At 48.1% G+C, this 20599-nt stretch overlaps 1 protein-coding gene across 1 annotated transcript in view; it reads left to right on the forward strand.

Moving 5' to 3' along the window:
- LOC135919131 (gamma-butyrobetaine dioxygenase-like) overlaps window positions 1–20599 on the forward strand; it is a 67996-nt gene that overhangs the window by 22378 nt on the left and 25019 nt on the right. The window contains exon 2 of the mRNA XM_065452857.1: window positions 10831–11026. Coding sequence (XP_065308929.1) covers window positions 10882–11026 — 145 coding nt within the window. The 5' untranslated portion in view covers window positions 10831–10881. The remainder of the gene's footprint in view (window positions 1–10830; window positions 11027–20599) is intronic.

Consider the following 20599-nt stretch of genomic DNA (forward strand, 5'->3'; position numbering starts at 1 on the left):
TAACGCGCATTGGGTGCACATTGAATGGCATAAGTGGCTTTACTTAATCCGCGTACTTCGTAATCAGATCGTGGTTACCGTATGTAAAAGCGCAGAGTTTATTTATTTATACAGATAAGCTCATCTGAACATTCCGCCGAGGCTTTTTGGCTCAGAAAGACACAAGGAGTGATAGTCATCCAGTCAAACATCAGTGCCCTTAAAATGACGTATATCTGGCGCGAAAAGTCAGAGTTAAAAAGATACGTACGTACGTACGCCTCGAGGGATGGGATAAACCGACGCGGTATAGTTTGCCTTTTCAGATAACGTTTCCTAGCGATTTAGAGGGACACCAATCTAATTGTTGCAGCGATGCTGGTTGTGGGCCATCAGCTGGCATATAGAGTGTGCCGGTATTGACGATGTTAAGGTAACTCGGGCAGAAGCTCACATACAACTAAAATTCCGTCTTATGAACAGCAGAGCAAGTCGACTGCTGTGTCGCTGGAGAGAGAGAGAGAGAGAGATGACATTTATTTTTAATGAGATGGAGTGACTTCCTCGTAGGGTAAAAGCGGATAATTCTATTGAAGAGGTCCTAAAGAGGTCCTGACTCCCCCCCCCCCCCCCCCCCCCCCCCCCCCCCCAGGCTTGGTGAAAGAGCATATTCCGCGGATAGCATACGCTGTTGTGAACATCGCAGCCAAATTTTGCAGTCGTGCACGGCGCGTGGAGCTTGCAAGTGGAGCGCGAAGTACCCTTTCTCTCAAACGCTCTCATTTCAACAGAAACCTGCTCCTCACTCTTTTCTGGACGCTCTGCTTGGTAATATGCCAGATTCCCACACTCGGCTGCTATTTACCAATAGCTGACATCAATCAAGAAGGGTTTTTGGATCAGTTCGCTTTTTCCTACACTTAATGTGTATATTTATCGACGCAGTTTAATAAGCAAGCCAAAGTAAGCGAAAATTTGCTTTAAAATTTCGATAATAATTACGCACTTCCGGAAGAAGCCGACTAGCGTCTGCTCACGTACGCTCGGCCACGGTCGCCTGCGTAGGAATTAAACTTTGGCCGCTTCACTTATCGGTGTCGCAGCCGTAAGGTCTTGCTGACTTCGACTAGTATTGAACCCTCAACTAGCATCGAACCACGAGAAACTTGAGGTCAGTCAACACGCACGCTTGTCAGCGCACGCTCACTCCTGGCCACTCCTGGTCAGACGCCTTGGCAGTGTTTGTTTCCTATTGAGCTACTGATAACGCTTCAAAATGCGCTAGTTGGATGTGCTTACTATCCGTCGGTCAAGCTGGTAAGAACGAAGCCGGCCCGCACCGCGCAACACAGCCACACTGGAGCATATGAGCGCGCACTCTAGCCCTGTCGCGCACAAAGCAAACGCTGCAGTTGCACGTAGCTGCGATCGGCCACTTGGCGTAGATACCGAGGCCGCCGCGGGGGGCCGCGACGAGTCCACTGGCCGAGCACACTGCGGCTCGCCGAAGACAACCGCGTTTGGCGCGGTCGTAGGTCCCAAAATCGGAAGTAGTGGCGTCTACGTGAACATCCAAAATCAAATTTTGAACTGCGTGTCACGGTGACGTTCAGTAGTCGGAGCGTTGTGGGCACGCCCCGCTCCGCCGTAGCCTTCGCCGCGCGATTGCCCAGCATATATGCTGGAGCGAAGGACACAGCACGTATGTATTCAGTGATCAAAGAAGGAGCGAAGGCACCATGAAGTGGGTGCTTGATTGCCATTAATTCCGCTTATGTTGAACACATTCAAGCACTTTTTTGATTCCACAGCAACAAATGGCCCATTGAGCGAAAAGGCGGCGCCTGTAGCAGTTGACCGGCACCTGAATTCCCATTGGCTGCGACGCCACGTCACGAGCGCGCCTCGACGGAGCCGAGCGGGCGAAACGAAATACGTTCTGCGCGATAGCGCGCCAGGTGTCGCGTGAGGTGAGAGGGCATCGCCGCGACGCCACCTCGCCATCGTCGTTTTCGCGAGCCTGTGTTATTCGCTCATTCCTTGCCCGCAGAAGCTACCACCTGCGTTCTAACTGCGCCTTGGTAATCACTGTAAAGAAATTAATGTATAAAATATTTATTGTTAGAACAGAATTTAATGACAGGAAAGACAGAGAGGTCGACCTGAGCTAGTGCGCTCTAGTCTACTATTTTGCACTGGGGAAGAGGGAAGGGGAGTGAAAGTACTGGGATGGATGATGGTGATAAGAGAAGTGGTGAGTGCGCATGTATATGAGCCTTGCTAGAACCGTTCGTTGAGCTTGGTGTCCTGCAGTAACTTCAACAACACTTTAGTTGCACGCATTGAAGTTGCAGTGTCAGGCCATGGGCCGAGGATAGCTTCCTCCGACAATGGTTGCCTGCCAGTGCTGGCTAGGAAACTTTCTAACGTCCTTCGCTCCAGCATATATGCTGGGCAATCGCACAGTATGTGTTCCAGTGTTTCAGGTATCTGGCAGTGTTCACAATCAGGGCTGTTCGATTGGCCGATGAGGTGCGCGTAACGACGGGTGAAAGGAACGCCCAGCCGAATTCTGAGTAGCAATGACGTTTTGCTCCGCGTAATCTTCGGGGCAAACATAATTTACCGTCTGGGTCGTTCATACGTAGGAGTTTGTGAATGTTGTCATTGTGCGATCTGTATGCCTTTGTAAGGTCCTGCATGACTGCATTGATCATGGAGTTGGTGTCAGGTCGCGAGTAGTGTTTGAACCTCACCGATGGCACCGGCTGTTGGAGTCTCAGCGCTGCCACCAGCTGTTGGAACCTCAGTGCTGACACCCGTTGTTGCAACCGGACCGTTGGCGCCCGTTGTTGCAAATGGGTCGCAAGCCCCAAGGGTAGCGTTGGCCTGGCGGCCTGGGCAGGGTGTCTACTAAGTTAACATTTCCAAATTCCCTGAGTTTTCCAGGTTTTCCCTGAGCACCTTTGCGAAATTCCCTGAATGAGCCAGAACTTTGTTTTATGTCAAGACAGGCTGACACCATGTTGCCCGATGCTGTCACTGTCTAGTAAGCATGCTGAAACAAAAAATTACTTAATCCAGTTTGAATAGTAAGGAGTAATATCTATTTTATTTAAAAAGAAAACAGAAGGAAGGTGTTAGTGAAATGCACAGCGAAAGAAATGGTAAAGCCCATTCCAAATTGAGTCGAACATTTTAAAATACGAATGAAAAGGAGATGCATACATAAGTAAATATTTTTTAATATCAGCTATTTCTATCAACTGATAGCAAGCTCATCTGTATGAGGTCCTGAACTTTGTCACAACTAAGGTTCTCTCTCAGCAGCTGGGAAGTCAACCTCAACTGTCCTGACATACTCTCAGCCCGTACAAAACATCTCAGTGTTGGGTTTCACTGCTTAAACAATTTATTTTGGTTTGGATGAGGGCCACCTGTGTCTCAGCGTCAGTCAACACTTAGTTTTTTTTTAGCTCAAGCTCCTTCAAAAAGGCGGCGGCACCCTTCCTTTCCCGTTAACTCCTCAGTGCGTCGGTCCTTTCTGTTCTCATCCTCCTTCTACCACGCTTTCACCACATGGATCATCTGAAGCATCCTCTTGGTCAGTTGTACAGTCAACATTTGATTTTTCGGCCTTCCGAGGGGCCGCAAAAAAATTGAAAAAGAACGGACAGTCTGAAAAAAATTAATGCATGTCTTTAACTGTCTGTAAGGGCTAAAATTACCACAGGCACGTCTGAAAAAGCTATGAAGGCCTGCCAGTGCGCTTACTAGGCATATCAGGGCTTGTACTGTGACAGGAGACGGGGTGCACGCATGTGTAATTAAGGAATACATACTGAGTCCCGTGACAATTGCCCCCTTCCAACGCTTGTTATGCTTCGCCGACTAACAATAGTGTACTGAGGCGAAGCTAACTTTCGGAGACTGGCATTACGCAACGCGCTGTGCTCTGCGAGCTTCAAAGCCGATCGCGAGGTTTACAAAGGCGGAGTCGGTGCCATTGGTGATAGCGGCGAATTCTTTCAATGAAAAACACGGCACCGCACGGCAAGAAGCTTCATAGCGAACATAGAAGCAGCTAGGCCTAACGTTGCCGCGGTGGTGGTTACGGCTGCCAGCGGATCTGCCTCCGAGAGTGCCGGTTCGAGGCGGCGAGATAATCAATATAGCGGCGGTGGCGGCTTTGATAAATGCCATTTCATACCTGCAGTCAGGGCAATATACATTGACTATATGGAGTACGTGGTGGTGCCGCAAAACCGTGCAAAATATCGGGCATGGTCCGAAAAATCGGGCGTCTAGAAAATCGGTCGTTAACTACTCTGGCAATACATCGTACCGATGACACGGCGTCAATGACGATTCGTTGCGATTCCTCTGTTACTGGAGCCAGCATTAACACGACTTTCGTTCCCTTTCAATAAAGTTACAGCTAATTTTCCCTGATAGAAGCACAAATTCCCTGAGTTTTCCCTGAGTTTTTCCAGACTGTTCAAATTCCCTGAGAATTCCCGCTTTTCCCGGTTTTCCTGGTTGGTAGACACCCTGCTGGGGCACACTGGAAGCATCCGAAGGTCCCAGCAAAGCATGAGGCGACTGCTAACAGAACAACTTGTTTATTCTAGCATCGCAAAGAGCGGGCGGTCAGGTCGACCGAAGTAGAGAGACGGGAGAGCACGTTACTCAACAGAAGAAATCGGAGCCTCTCTCCTGGCGTCCGGGGGCAGCTGCTCTTATACTCTTGGCGTCGCGGGCAAGAAGGAAGGTCACGAGATGACACCACGTGACAGCGAGGCACGGACGGACTGAAAGACATGTAGAGACAAGGAGGTGACGCATCAGCCGGGCCGGCGCCGGTCAGACCTCCTCGCTTCACACTGGGGGAGCTCCTCTCCCCAGCTGCCGCGCTTTGACAAGCGTGGGCACACACGAAGACACGAAGACACGTGGCACTGAAACATGCCGGGACGCGCTCGGCGGGGATGCGTCGCGGCCGCTCCGAACGGGCCAAAATGTCCGCCGCTTGGAACGAAGCCCCGGCGTCCGTTGAATCCGCGCCGGCTACAGCGCGCGTCATAGGCGAAACGTAACAGTAGGCAAACCGTACTACATCAGATGAAGAGAAGGCAGATCTTGCCTCACCGCCAGTGTGTTCATTGCCAATCACAGCACAATGACTAGGCACCCACTGAAAAGTGATCACGTGGCCCCTTAACTCGGCACTGTGATAAAGTTCGGCGATTTCCAGCACGAGCAGGTAGTACGGTCCTTTCTTTCGAAAGCATTTTAGCGCCTGTAGCGCTGATTTGGCATCGCAGAATACCGTCCATATGTGAGGTGTCTGTGTTCTCATAAAACGGACAGCCTCCCATATTCCCGAAAGTTCCGCAGCCGTAGACGTCGATTTGGGGTCTAACTGAAATCGCCGAGCAATTCCAAGTTGTGGGATGAGAAATGCGGCCGTTGTGGAAGATGGCTTGACCGAACCGTCGGTATATGCTTGTACAGTACCACTAATGTATACAAGAACAGAATGAATTCTAATGGAAAAACGTTAGCGTTAGAGTTTGGAACCTACGAACCCACCCTCAGAAGCCGAGTGTCTTACCCAGTGGGCTGGACCAGCGCCTCCTAGGTAGCAGGCCTGTGCACTCTGTTTATGACGTCATACATGCTTCTTGAACTAAAGTTTTCACTGCCAAACCTGGCCTGACGAAAGCGGTGACGCCAAAATTGTCGCGGCTTATTCGGGAGCATCCCCGTTAGATTCTATGACAGTCGGGCATGGTGGATTGACGTCACGGATCGTGCTATTCGGAGGCGTTGGCCAAGCGTCTCAGTGCGCTTGCTTGCCCGCGAGGAGTTGCAACTTGAAGGACCGCACAGCGGCGTTCAATTTCACACTCACAACTCTTAAGAAGTACTTAGGTGTCCACAGATTTTTGTGGCAAAGTATTTATGAAATAGTCTATTCTAAATTTAAATGCATTTATCGACTTACATAAAAAAAAAGTGGCTCAGGATCCCTTTAAGAGAAATCCACTACAGTATACTGTGTGGTTTCCACTTTGCCCTGTGGACTATGTGTTCAGCTGGCTTCGGTTAATCTTGCTCTTTGCATCGACAGCGAGGTCTTCCTTGTCACAATAATCAGGATGCAACAACGGGTCCTTCTAAAAGTGGCCTGCAGGATCCTTTCAACCGTCCGCGTTTAAGGAAAGATGCAGCATCCTTCATTGCGCAAGAGGAAGCCACAACTAACTAAAACATATCAGCTTTATTTCTATCACTGAATTAGTGGAGGTCAGCATGAAAAAACTCGGTTAATAGCTGGTCTGGCGGTCCCTGAAAAAACAAACAAGCATACAGGTTGTTACAATGGCAGTTTGAACACAATGAAGAACATTCAATGCATCGCCTTCGCGCGCGCCTAGATATAAGTTTTACATCAGGACCAATGGAAAGCTCGTGCCGTACAGTGCATTCACCGACGACCGCGAAGCGTGACAAAGCGTGAAACTGCCCTGCAGGAAAGTTGATGGAGGGCCTGAGAATCGGTGCTTCAGAAATTTTTTTGCCGGAAAGACGACCGACGCTGACACCGAATTTTCTGCGAGACGAGGTCCTTAACGCTGTCGCGTCAATATCTGACTCTGCCTAGGCACCACGTAGGAGAAGTTTCTTTGCTCGTGTTTAATGTGTTTGTCCCCTAGTCGTGCCGGTATTGCGGAGTGGGGTCGAGTTGGTTTGCGCTGTTTTTACGAGTTTGGCTGCCTGCGCGGTGAGACAGTGGGCACGGACGCCCGATTTGGTGATCGCTGTGTCTGAAGGTATACGTGGGAAACTTTCTCGCACCTGCGGCGCTGGTGCTGAGTCAGTCATGTCGGATTAAACCTTTCTTGTCCCTTACGGCGCTCTACTTTAAAAAAAAAAAATCACGGATTTTTCCGGGGGAGCAGTAGGGGCCGTAGCAGACACCCGGCCTGCTCTCGTGGTGCAGTATCCTCGCTCTTGGCAGGCTTTTCGTATGCTGCTGTCCGCGACTTTTCAGGAGCATTTTTGATTGGTCCCCTATGAGGGAAATAAACGCAGTGCGTTTGAGCAATCGCGGATGAACGCCACTGCCGGATGTCACGCCGTGAGGATTATTGGCTTTGTGTCTCGCCCACGTTGGGTTAGGTTTAGGTTACCTTAGGTTATGTTGGGCTAGCATAAAGGCGTTAGTGTAGCCCGGCGTACTATCACAGCAGTTACGCCCCGAGGACTATTCTCCTTGCGTCTCTGCCACGTTTGGTTAGGTTAACGTTAGGTTAGGTTAGCGTAAAAGGCGTTAGGGTAGCGTGACGTATTCTCATAGCGGTTTCAGGGGCGTCGAGCGTCACTGGCGGCTTTTCATGCACTTGCGTTCAACCGCGGTTGCTAAAGCGCTCTGCCTTCTAGATTTGCCATATATGCGGCCCGCTCTCTGCTACGGTCCCTACTGCTCCCATGGAAACATCTGTGATTTTTTTTTTCAAGGTACATTGCCATAAGGCGCGAGAAAGCTATGATCCGCCACGACTGAGTTAGCACGAGCGCCGCAGATGCGAGACAGTCTGTCCGACACAGAGGTCGCCAAGTGGGGCGTCAGTGCCCGCTGCTTCAGCTATTTTACCGCGCGGGCAGCCAGCGTAAACAAACTCGACCCCACTCCGCAATGCCGGCACGCCTAGGGACAAACGCATACAGCACGCGCCAAGAAACTTCTTTGTGGCGCCTAGGCAGAGTCATATATATTCAAGGAGTAAAAGCCGCCACATTTAAACGTGACAGCCTTAAGGAGCCCGTGTCGCAGACAATTCGGCGTGTTTAGAAAAAGTTTGTTTCAACAAGAGACGATACGAACACTGAGTCACAATCACGGCACAATTCCACCAGGACGGTAACATATACAAAAAACGAAGCATTGTATAGACGGCACGTTTTCAAAGTAGTGTCCGAGTCCTCACTCACTAACATATAACCGCATATATAGACCCACGGAAAGGCACGGTTACACATAAACTAATTGTCACATGTATAAAATGATGTTCCGCATATACAGTGTGCACGATGGTTATGTACAATGACGATGTGACAGAGACACTTTACATAATTTTGAAGTGTTGCTATGAGATGTGCACATACAAAAAAGATCATGTATGCGAGAGCACGCACACACTGCGACAGCTCGGGCGCACAAATCACGGACACGTGCATTCTGTGCACTCAGTGAATACTTCCGATGGCCCGGCTACAAGATCCAAGCTGGTCGAAAATTAGGCCATACGCGTCCATCAGCCACCGACAGGAAACGACATGACCATTGTCGAAGGGACTCTTCCTTCCCACGGAAGAACAACTCTTCTGACGGAAAGAACAGTAGTTCAGAATAGAGTCTCCCCAGAAGTGGAAATAGAGCACGGCGACGATACCCCGCGGCAACTGCCTCGCACCGGTTACGCCACAGACAGAAGGCCCCCCGCAGCAATTAAATGTCACGCAAAGCGGCCACGTGAGCAGCGACCAGATGCAATAATGCGGTTAACTCCAAGGCAACGGAAACCAGTATGCACGGCCCTCCAAAATATTTTGGCAACGACGCATTACAGCAGAACGTATTTATTGGATTCTTGAAGGAGGCAATTGCGACACAGCGAAGATGGGACTACGCGCCACAGCTCTAGACTGTCACGAGTTGGAAGCCCTTAATTGCCACCACCCCCCAAGACCCCCCATGAACGTCGCGCAGGTGGCCAGGCAGAAATGACGCCGCTATCGCATCCCACAACACATTATTGGAACGCGCGAGGCGCGCTGGCGGGACTAGAGGAAGCAGTAAGGCTGACATAGTATCTACAACACGGTTTTCGAGAACGTCTACATTAATACATAGCTCTTGTATGTGGCGATGAAATGCCATGGCCCTACAGTAAAATGTAGGTGCGTTTAACACTTGTGGTCCGCAATTCAAGTGCACACCCGGTAACATGTAACGAATCTTTGTGCCAAGGAAAAAGCCGGCGTCGGCTCCCCCCGTCGGAGCCAGGCGTCGGACGTCGTTAAAGCAACAAGATTTTCTAACCACGTAACCTTTCATGTGATTTTCTAACCTTTCATGTGACGCAAGAAATTCACTGAACTAATTGAATTTTTCAAGCTAAAATACATGGAAAAATCGCAAGCTATGACTTACACACAACCTACAGTTATGACAGCTCTCGGAGTGTAATTTGAATATACGAGAAAACATATTTGCATTACGCGTAAAGCTCAAGCAAACCCCTTTAAAAAATAGAATAAAATGCTAAGAATATTTTATCGACAGCCATACCAAACAAAAAACAAGAACTTACGTATAAATCTGCACAAAAGTATATGAAAAGCGTGACATGTTTAATACAACTGAACAAAATGAAAAGGACATGGCAGAACAAAATTTACATTGTACTAATAACGGAAATACACATTATCACAGTATTTTGCACTTGGCCACAACTTTAGTAACGGTGGGAAGGGGGAGCAGAAGGTAGTCAGCTTTTGCAGCAGCACATAGAAAACATTCGCAGAAAGTCCTATTCTTCAAAGACCAGGTGAAATAAGCCAACGCGACCTTTCTTTCACTACGAATGTAATGCTTAGCAGTACAATTACGTCACTTAAGGCATTAAGTCATGCCTACTGGGCACTCCTTTGTGTAATAAACACGAACTGCAAAAATCTGCGTATAGGGCACTTGCGATGCTCGTGCTTTCCAGAAAAAAAAAAAAACGCGTATCATGCCTACACATGAAGGTTGTTCGCGCGGTTTTCTCATCGGCAATGACTGAGATACAACGTTAACACGAACAGTAATTTTTCAGCTTTTAGTACGTTTGTAGAACCGTGACACACAGTAAAAATGCTGAGGTCGGAATGAAAAGCTGGGCGAGTTACTGAAGTTGCAGAATGAGACTTGGCACAGAAAAGCAAGTCATAGACCAGGTGACAATGAGGAGGAACATCTATTTGTCAGCTTTCTCTACTGGTAAGAGGGAAGTGTAGTACAATTAAGGCGCAACGACGTCCGGAGACTCATGGAGCACACACATGTACAGGGCCGTGTTCGTGTGCATACGTCTTCTGATGCCCTTGGGCCTGCGCGCTCACCTGTTGTCTTTAGGCATCCGGAATAACCTTGCAGGCCTCGTTTTTGAGGTATTCGTGCACCACTGCACGACGCACGAGTCGGGAAACTGGTGAAACATCGCGGAGCGCAAGCACACAGCTGTCGAAGACCACGAAACTGACGAAGCTGCCCACGCCATCCCATGCCGGTCAACGCACAGCAGCGCAGGCTTCCCGATAACAGCAGATAGCGAAACATGAAATTTCATGAAGCGGGCTAAGCTGGCACCGGGCCGGCGGGCGCGCGCACGGAGACAGTTGAAAGTGAGGGACTCGCGAGGGAGGCCAAGGGGAAAGGAGTTGAGAGGAGGGCCGAAAGGGCACGGCCTCCTGGACCGCGCGCGCCGATATAGGATGCCGTGCAAGGGAAGCGGAGTTGCTTTCCCGCCCTCCTGACGGATGGCGCCAAATACCTCGGCCACCGAAGCGGCCGAGTTTCCAAGGCCGGGCGTTGATGCGAACGGCAGCGAGAACGGAAATTCGGTCGCTGCTGCTGCCGCGTTTCCTTACTGCACAATTTTGACAGCGAGTTTCCGCGGTCATCGATTGCGATGTGTTCATGTTTGCTTGTGCTCGCGTGACACCATGATTTTTGACGAGTCGTAGCGTGTCTAGGTAGAGTACACGTGCTGAAGTTTCCAAATTTGCATAATTTTTCAGACGAATCGCTGCTGAGTCAACGAACGCCGTGCTACATCGACTGGCCCACAGATGGCGTCGTGTGCAAGGTCCCTGCTAGTGCCCCTGTCGCGCCACGCAGCGGCCGCCCTGTCGTCTGCGAGGGCAGACCTTCTGCGCAAGGGCGCCACGCCGACGCTTCAGCACATCAGGCGCTACCAGCAGAAGCGCAGGACCGGTATGTGCCCTCCTATGAGTCGAGTGCTGCGAACCAAACGGCTGCGTCCGAGAGTTTTTTTTTTAATTTTTATGCTTCAGCACTAAGAGTGTCAAAGTGGAGAAACGTGCATGGGCCCTGGCTGTACCGTGAAACTATTCCAGTCAGCTTTTACTCCAAGCTCCTGACGACAAATTTACGTTACCGCCGACGCAAGCATCGGGTGGTGACCTGCAACGTTGCATGAACAGCTGAATCAAACGCTTTCCCCGTTTATAGGAGGTCGCTTTTCTTTGATTTGAAGACGAATGAAATTGCCTACACTGAGCTGCTTTTCCGATCTATTTGGCTGACAAGAGGCGGGAAGCACGCGCAAGTGGAGATGGTTTCCACGGCGCCGAGTCAGAAGTGTGAAAATAGATAATCGGATGAGAAGGGTGGTTCCGGCTCCTTCGATTGGTCCACTTCCCCTTTCTTAGCTTACATGGCTTGTCGAAAATCGCAACGGCGTACAACGGAAGATTAAGAACGTTGCCAAACAGATCCTCAACAAAGAAGAGTTGGCAGAGTGATGTCGCAAACGTCCCGAAAGGGCTCGACAACATCATACTGCCTCGCAAAGTTTTAGCGCAAATAAATGTACGCTCTCCGACAAGTACGAGTAGCCAGTACCTGAGCGATCGGCGGGCAGCCATCTTCTATTCCTTTCTAAATGGGGCAGTCTCCGGCTATTGAAGAAAAGAAGAGTTTTGTGCGACATATTAATTTATCTTTAACGCGTACACGTCACCTTGACGCGTTGAGTGTTCGTGGTTTTGTGACGTCGCATGACAGACAAGCGAAGTGGGCACAGCCCGAAAACTTTTGACCAATAGCAGAGGCCTACTGACGAAAAGATGTCGAATGAGGAATAGTTATTTTTCGTTCGTTCTGCAGAAACATGCATGATGAGTGTGCACACATCTGTCGCGGTTTCCGTGACGTCGTGTGACAGAGATGCGAAGTGGCGGTGGCCCGAAAATTGTTTGACCAACCATGGAGGGCTGTTTCCAGAGTTATAATGGAGAAGTTTGGAATAGCTTTTCGTTATAGCACCCTATGTCTGTGAAGTGTTATATGAACACACGAACACGAACACGAACATATATATATATATATATATATATATATATATATATGTATGTATATATATATAGTGCTGTTGACGGTGGTCTACTTGCACTTATCTGCACTTGTTGCACTTATCTCTTCCAAGTGTGTCGAGTACGCTCCAGAATAAATCATGGATCCGGGACATCAAAGAGGTGCGACGTAATAGTAATGCATTTCCCTCGTATTTACCGGTAAATACTAAGTGAATTCTACGGTATTCTCTTTAATTTGATCACTGCTACAGGCACAGGGGCTCCAGCAGGAGGAGTAATAAATACTGTACGGGACAGGACAGATACACAAAATTGAAAGTACTGGAAATTACATTTGGACACGTTGGTGCGACTTCATTGTGGGGAAGCCAACGCAGACAGAGGCACTGAGTGACAAAAAAAGAAGCGGTGGGACAGGTGCCGGACTCGAAAGATAGAAGTTTATTAGAAGTGAAATAAATTTAGTTGCTCCCGCAGCTTGATCGCAAATACAAAAGTTATTTTTTCTTCTAAGTTCTGAGTAGTGAGGTCAGCGCCTATGAAATCGCTTCCTTCTTTCCAATTCGTGTCTCTATCTGCGCTGTGTTTGTTAAGGGCGCCAAGAAAGCACTGCATGACGGAAAAATAAACGGAAACGAAAATGTAAGCAGCACGTCTTTAAAACAAACAAAGCGCGCAGACGCGTAGCTCGAGAAAACAGGCGCAAATACCTCGTGGCAGCATTTTGCACCGAGAAAAATATAAAAAAAAGAAAGGTCGGGTAACCCACTAAGCTACAGTCATGCAGTTATACACCTAAAAGAAATTGTATCCTGCAAAATCATATAAGGGCTTAATATTTTCTTTCATACTGATGAGTGGTCTCGCGTTACCTCGTTCATGTTTCCTGGTACGCCAAACAATGTTCAATGATCAACACTTCGCTGCAAGAAGTCGCTAAAGCGCAGCGTTCAAGTTTTGCAGCGACCACTTCGTTTGTTTAAGATGATGCCAGGCGTTTTTTGTGGAAGTGCTTGAATCCCAGTGTAGCAATAAAATGTGAATTACTGTGACGTACAGAGGGCGCAACAATCACACATCACGCGCTCGACACGTGCAGTCACTGATTTTATTGCTGCGCCAAGACTACACCGCGAAGCTAAATAAGTATTTACATCGTCAAAAAAAAATGCGTGCCACAATTAACGAGTGCGCAACAGTCACAGAAGAAACAGGCTTTAAAGGATGGTGTGGCGCCGTATGCGCACACGTAAACAAGTAGTGGCTAGCAGACGACGCCACGGGCCATCCACGCTGCCGTGGTTCAGCCAGTGTCCGCCAGGCGGCGACTCCGCCTTACATCTGTTTAAGACTGCTGCCGTAACGTAATGCGAACGCATCAGGTTAAAATAAAGTTATGCTTGAAATAGGTGCTTGTGGCGTCATGTAACTTCCGCATGAGGCGTTATTTTTTCACAGAAAAGTGACTTGGCGGGTTCGCCAAAGGATACTTCTGCGTTGGCCCTCTGACGCGGGCAAACTAAAGTGCACCTTGACCAAAGTCCACCGCAGCGCGCTGAGTATCATTTTGGCGGCGCGCTGCCACACGAGAGAGGAAACTGTAATTTGACATTGTTGACGACGGTGATCGGCAGTCAGAAGGCAAATATTATATTTGTTAACTTAAGGATATTTGCACAATAACAATTTGTTATTTTTAGAAACGGCATTTACAATCAACTCCAAATGAAGCAATTCGTTGCGACTTCAATAACAAGATTAATCGTCACGAGCCAAGACTAGACAACAAGACTAGACAACAAGACAAAACAGCCAGTACCAGTTCAAACGGCGAATTCCGCTACAGTGGAATTCCGCCAAACAACTGCGCGGCGTAAACAGCGCGAGAGCGAGAGTAGTTTTCTTTTTTTTTTTTCAGTGTGACACATTTTATTATCATGTGCAATTAAAACAAAACGTTATTAAAAATTAAGAATTGACTCTGTTTTCAATGTCACTTTGCTTATTTGTTACTCATTGCTAACGAGGCTACGCACTTCGCCACCACGAAGAGAGAGGGAGAGAGAAATTTACTTACAGAAAGGCAGAGAGGTCGGCCTGAGCTATAACTAAGTGCGTTCGCTGGACACAGTCGCCGACGAGTGCACGCTTGCAGTAAACGTCACTAAGCGTTCCCGTGTGGCAGCCTGTGAACGACACTAGCGGCAAAGTACGTTCGCTCAAAGCGCATTTAACTTTGCCGGTGTGACACAGGTAATAGGTAAAATGTACAGCATAACTTTAGGCATGAACTGCAGACGGACTCCTCGTACAGCATCCGCCGCGGCTGTGGGAGGTAGACGAGTCCTGCTACCGGTAACCTACGTCCGTAATTAAAATAAGGACAAGGGCGCTTACAGCCAGGTACTCGGCCACTCTAGGACTTGAACGCTTGGTAAGGGGTGTTTGTCCCAAGCATGAGGGCGTCCCCATGTAATAGGTGCTTTGGGATGCCACGTGGGAAATTGCCGCCATGGGAGCGACCCAGGCCCTTTTTCGAAACCGTTCAAGCGGCGGCACTTCTACAAAACGCTGGAGAAAAAAAAAACAACTAAACCAAGGCATGGCAATTTAAAATGCCACCGCAGGAAACTGAAACCCTCAACGATATCCCACAGAGGAGAAGCGTCCAATGAACCAGTCACTCACAAGGAGTCACAAAGGCAGAAAGAAACAAGGAGTCGAGCGATGACATGAACGAGGCGTGGAATGAAATAAACCAAAACAAATAGACACAGAGAGTAAAGGACTAATCAACGTTCGCGTAGCACATCCGCGGACAGAGCGCAGAAGCCGTTACGCAACCAAGAAAGCAGTCTTCGCTGCGTGTGTTAATTTAAAACTCGCATTGAGTTCCCTGCATAAGAGATGGCTTTCTGGAAACCAAGCCACATGGTGCCTCTTCCTTTTTTTTTTTATGGAGGCTGTGCAGGGAGTCTTTAAAGGGTGTGAGAACGATGCTGGCGGAAAACGTGCGCGAAAGGTTATATCTTTTCGTGACGGCTGTACGCCGTTATAACGCTGATGGTAGTAAGGCACCGGAGTCGCCCTTTCGCTCCTTCTATCGCCACGCCTTTTGTTTCAAGCACCTGACAGAGGATTAGGTTGTAGAGTTCCGTCACTGCATACGGACCGTTGCAGATTGCGATTGGATTGGACAAACTTTATTAAAGGCTGTCCAATGCAACGTCCATCGATATTCTCGGAGTAAATATTTTTTTTGTATGTTTCTTTTTTTCGACTTTCTCTCCAAGCGCTCGGGTAGGTAACAGCGGCGTAAGCCCGGACAACCTTTGCACGAATGCCCGTATCTCTGCTGTCCACTCATTCCGTTCGTCTCTACTGCACAGCGATTAGAGACCTCAGACATGCTATCTCGCAGGGAGTGCGACGATAACCACGGAACAGGGAGCTCGGGCCGTATTTTCGCCCGGAGAACACGGCCTACTTACAGCTCATTCGTACGGGGACAAAAGAGAGAGAGAGAGGGACAGGGATTGTTTTCAACTGAAACTGCCAACGTTTACCACGAGCTACTCCAAGCGAAGAGCGATAGATGAGACGAAACAAACAACAAAATAAATACTCACAACGAACACTTAGACCCAACCGAATAAAAAGTATCTACAACAAAAATGTGACTTGTCCGCTATACCAAGAAACTTTAATCGATCACCAGTTATCTGCTCTGCGCATAACATATCATTAAATATATGAATTCCATTTACCCGCACTCGATTTCAAATTCCTACTGTTGTTCTCCTATGTCAAACGATGCGCCCAGATTTTAGACGCGTGTGTATTATTATTATTATTATTATTATTATTATTATTATTATTATTATTATTATTATTGTTGTTGTTGTTGTTGTTGTTGTTGTTGTTGTTGTTGTTGTTGTTGTTGTTGTTGTTGTTGTTGTTGTTGTTGTTGTGTCATTCGTCACGCCGTTCGCAGCTTACATTCAGGTTTCTGTTATCCTCAAACTTTAGGTTCCTCAGAGTAATGCTCTCAAAACACACTGAATGCACATATTTTAATGCGAAAGCTTTATACACCTGTATGCCCCATGAAGCGAAAAATCGGGCAAGCGTGCGGCGTTAGTGTCCGATGGTACCGAAACCAAGGTGACCAAGTGATGACGTCACGGTCCCGGTGCTGGACCGGCTGCGGCTCGCACTGCGAAATGCTGGGTGGCGTCGTGGCCCACACCCAAAAAATTGACTCTGCCCCATTCGAAAATTGAATTGACCAACATTCAAAACTGACCTGGCCCACTCACAAAATTGACTTGGCGCACTCCTACAGTTTGAGTGGTCCACCCCTAAAACTGACTTTGCCCAGTTCGAAAATTCAGTTGACTCACATTCAAAACCGACCTGATGCACTCCCAAAATTGACTTTGTCTAATTCGAGCACATGACTAAGTGAAAAGTATTGCGCGGAAGAGTCATGCTGCTTTCGCATTCAATGCACGTAAGGAGACTTGAGTGCCTCTGTAACTTTTTTTCCAAGCATATCTCTGAGCAGCCGACCATAATTTGTGAGTGCCTCTCAAATCCGCCCCAGCTCGTTGCTGTTCCTTAGCATATTTGTTTTTTGTGATTACGTCGAGTCTCTTGCACCAAGATGAACTCACTCTCTGGCAGATACGATTAGCTGACGAGCAATCACGAATTCTTTCTCTTCTATACCCCCCCCCCCGCCCCCCTTAAAAAAAGAAGGGGGAGGGTGCTGCTGACGATGGCAGGGCATTAGATTGAGTGATTAAATTATGAACTATGCATGCACATTATGGGCTGGGCCGTCATGGGACAGATGTGAATAGTGTTCGTTGGGAGAAGCCTTCGCAGTGTATCTAAATAGGCTGCTGATGATATAATGATGAATGTGATGATAATGACGGTGATTACCCAAAATTGAGGACATATAAGGAGCCGCCACGCACTTCAGATTATATTAGGGCGAATGACAACAACTGCAAGATCTATGGAGTCACACAGAGTTGCACAGAATACATTAAATAAAATACATTTGCCAGTCATTGCGCTGTTGATTTCTCGAAACACTAAAAAATGACAACCATTCCACTCTGTGAAGATGGAATGGCAGCGAAAGCTGACGACAGTCAAAGCATCTTACCAGAGTGGAATGGCTTTCATTTTTTGCGTTGCGAGTCCGGCGTCGTTGCTCGTTCGGACGTGCCCGGGCTCGCGATTGCCATTTTCGTTGAGCATCGCGGGAACGTTCTTCGACGGTGGTCGTTTCGCACCGGCGCCGTTTACATTATCGTTGCTGTTCCCTCCGGCATTCCTAGTACGCATGCTGTTCTTCGGCTGTACGAACTGTACGTGTCCGCCTCATCGATAACACAGCTCTTGAATGGATCACAACCCCTTAATCAATGGCTCATACCCCCGTAGACGCGGACACCCAATTACGACGACAGAGGAGAAGTGAATTCTACGCTGGAATGATGAGCGGCAACGGAGCCAGCTGTGGAAGACAACGATGACGACGAACGTGCGAGCAGGGGCACTAGCACGTTTGCGGGGTTGGCGGCGAGAATTTTTGAAGTCATTTGTGAAAATTTTGTACAGAACATTTTTTCGAAAGCATCTGTTCTTACCCGTATGACAACAGGGGTATGCGCCATTCAACTTGGACCCTTTCTGCACTGTCACCACGATCGGCCAACACAATGATTTTTTCTATTGCCCGACGCCGAGAAAAACTACGGAAGGTTAGTCATATGCAGCTTTCGCTGTAAGAAGAAATGTGAAGAACCAACTCGCTTGCTATCTAAGAATGCGCTTAGCATGCTTTGGGAGGTGGTTACTTGTGGCACTGGGTTGCACTAAGTGTTATGGGTGCGGCTCCCCTTAGTTAGTTCTTAACCGTACGCGGGAGCCAACGGGTGCATCGAGCACCACTTCATCTAGGACCATTTCGGAACTCGGTGCAGCGTACGGGATCGGAGGCGCAGCGCCTCAAACGATAGCGTCTGCGCATTCGACCAAGGGCGCAGCGTTCCTATGGCAGCGTATCAAAATGCTAGCTGTCACGAGGGAAGAATGCGAAAATGCTCCCCTCACTACCGGTACTGGTACCGCCGGGACGACTGCACGGTGGTACCATACCATTGCGCAGTTTTTACCGCTGTGTGGGACTGCATTATCTCCGGGATCGGCAAAAGAAAATGGTTAGATGCAAGAAACTGTGGTTGGTTCCCAAAGAAAGCTAAACGTTTTGACACACGCAAATGCCACGTAAAAGCTAAAATCCCCCCCCCCTATTGTACTTCAGCACAATTCAACTGCATGTATTTTAAAGCACAAGGTGTCGATTAGCGTGTGGCGTATTCCGGCGAGCATCATCAGAGAGTCGGCTATAGTTCAAAACTCCGCCCATTCACTTCAAAGGGCGCCAAGTATTAGAGTCCTCATTACCGGTTAGAGTGCAAGTTCCGGTCACGTGCTCTCGTTCACGGCTTCGCTCAAGCATTCCGTCTAAGCTCATCTTTTTCGTTCCGCCGCTTTCTAGTCTATTCGTCTTTTCTCGTATATGTGCTTTTCTGAGTTGACGTCACCTAACTTAAAGAAATTGACTGAAATACAGTCTACGTAACTGTCAGTCGAAAATCCTGGCTCGCGTAATCTGAAACGGCAAATTAAGAGAAAACATCGAGACTAACTGGTGCTGGCAAAGCCACGTGCTTCGTGTAGTTGCCTTAGCTGCGCTTCTTTCGCGATTGCCTTCCCAAGGGGCACGAAATATTCGTGTGAAGCTCCGCACAGCGGCTTCGCAGGAGACAGTGCTGCGATCGCACAAGAGCAAGAGAGATAGATAGAGAGAGAATGGATATAGTTACATGAAGGCATGAGCTAGCTTGCCCTGTCCTTCTACTCTGTACTAGTGAATGGGAGAGGGAGAAGAAGAGGATTGATGAGGGATGAAGAGGGTCTTGAATATATACAATTACTATCGCCTTTCTCTTTCCCTAGGCCTGTGGGCACTTTCTCTAAGAAATGAACTGCTACTGCACTAAAGACAATATCAAAAGCAGCCCAAACTAGCCTAAGGAAATGGTATGACCACCTCATCATGGTTGCGGTTCTGTAAAAAAAAAAGAAGAAGAAAAGAAAAAAAGAAGAACCTCGGAAAGAGCTGTTCGAATTTCACTTCTGATGCAGCTTGACCCATCATCCCCCCCCCCAAAATAAAGAAGAAAGAAAAAGAAAAAATTCTTACGCAGTAAATATTCGTGATACCACATGCGAGCCAACCAATACTTTGAACATATCATTAGCGATGGCGACCCACGGCCAATGGCAGACAATTCTCACGAAAAGAAGCTCTGAGAATTTGGCCTCCGTTATTTCTTAGTCCACAGGTGCGCTTAGCCACAAAGACCACTTGCACAACTAATGAAGTCACTGCTGTTCATTAATATGAAGACGAAGTATGAATTGAGCATGATATAACACTAATGTTCCAAGGGTCTACGTCTACACATTGCCCTCGTCTATAAGATGCGGTTGCATCATTTCAATGCACTAATCACATCTTTCATCTCGTAAAACACCTACGCCCATATTCACAAAAAAAGTTCTTACGCAAAAAGTGTTCGTAAGAGCAGTTGCCACCCGAACGTGTGTTAGCAGAGGCGGCCGGCCAATGGCAAAGACCACTTACGCTTCGTAAATTACGCCCCCGAGTTGTACGCACACTCGCCGATTAAGAATGGGCTGTTCGTTCATAAGCATGGCAAAGAGCCTTGCGGGAAAGCATATATATGCTGCTGCTTTCACCTTGTTCTGGTTTTGCTCATAGTGTTATATAGATGTATGTATGACGCTGATGTACGTATGTATAAATGAGCGCATGTTCTACATGCAGAACACACCTTCACAGCAACGTTACAAGAACAAAGAAAATCCCATTTATGCCGCTTTATCCTGAGGGCGTTCAAACAAGGGACGTTGAATATAGAAAAGAACACATAAGAGGGACAGTCAACGGCGACTGACATATAAGACGGATAAGGTCCTCTTGGGCACATTAGTGAATCACGTGGTTTGTTACTTACACTGGACAACATTCGGGATCGGCCCATATTACAATTCATTTTAATTTTACCTTTTCATTTTGGCCCTCTCGTGCTAATTAAGCGCTATTAGTGCTCCGTACAGAGCTCTACGCTAGCTTGGCGCGTCTTTTTCGATCCAAGATTCATTTTGACGACTTTTCCATCTTCCTGCGTGCACTAGGCCTCAATTCGTCAAATTTGACGAAACGAAAGTGGCCCGATACCTAGATTTGACGAACCCTAAATGAATCGGACGTCTCTCCAAAGAAGAGAGAGAGAGAACTGATTTGAAGCAAGGCAGATAGGTCAGCCGCCTGTGCTCG

The sequence above is a fragment of the Dermacentor albipictus genome, chromosome 3, assembly GCF_038994185.2.
Source record: "Dermacentor albipictus isolate Rhodes 1998 colony chromosome 3, USDA_Dalb.pri_finalv2, whole genome shotgun sequence".
Lineage (NCBI taxonomy): Eukaryota > Metazoa > Arthropoda > Arachnida > Ixodida > Ixodidae > Dermacentor > Dermacentor albipictus.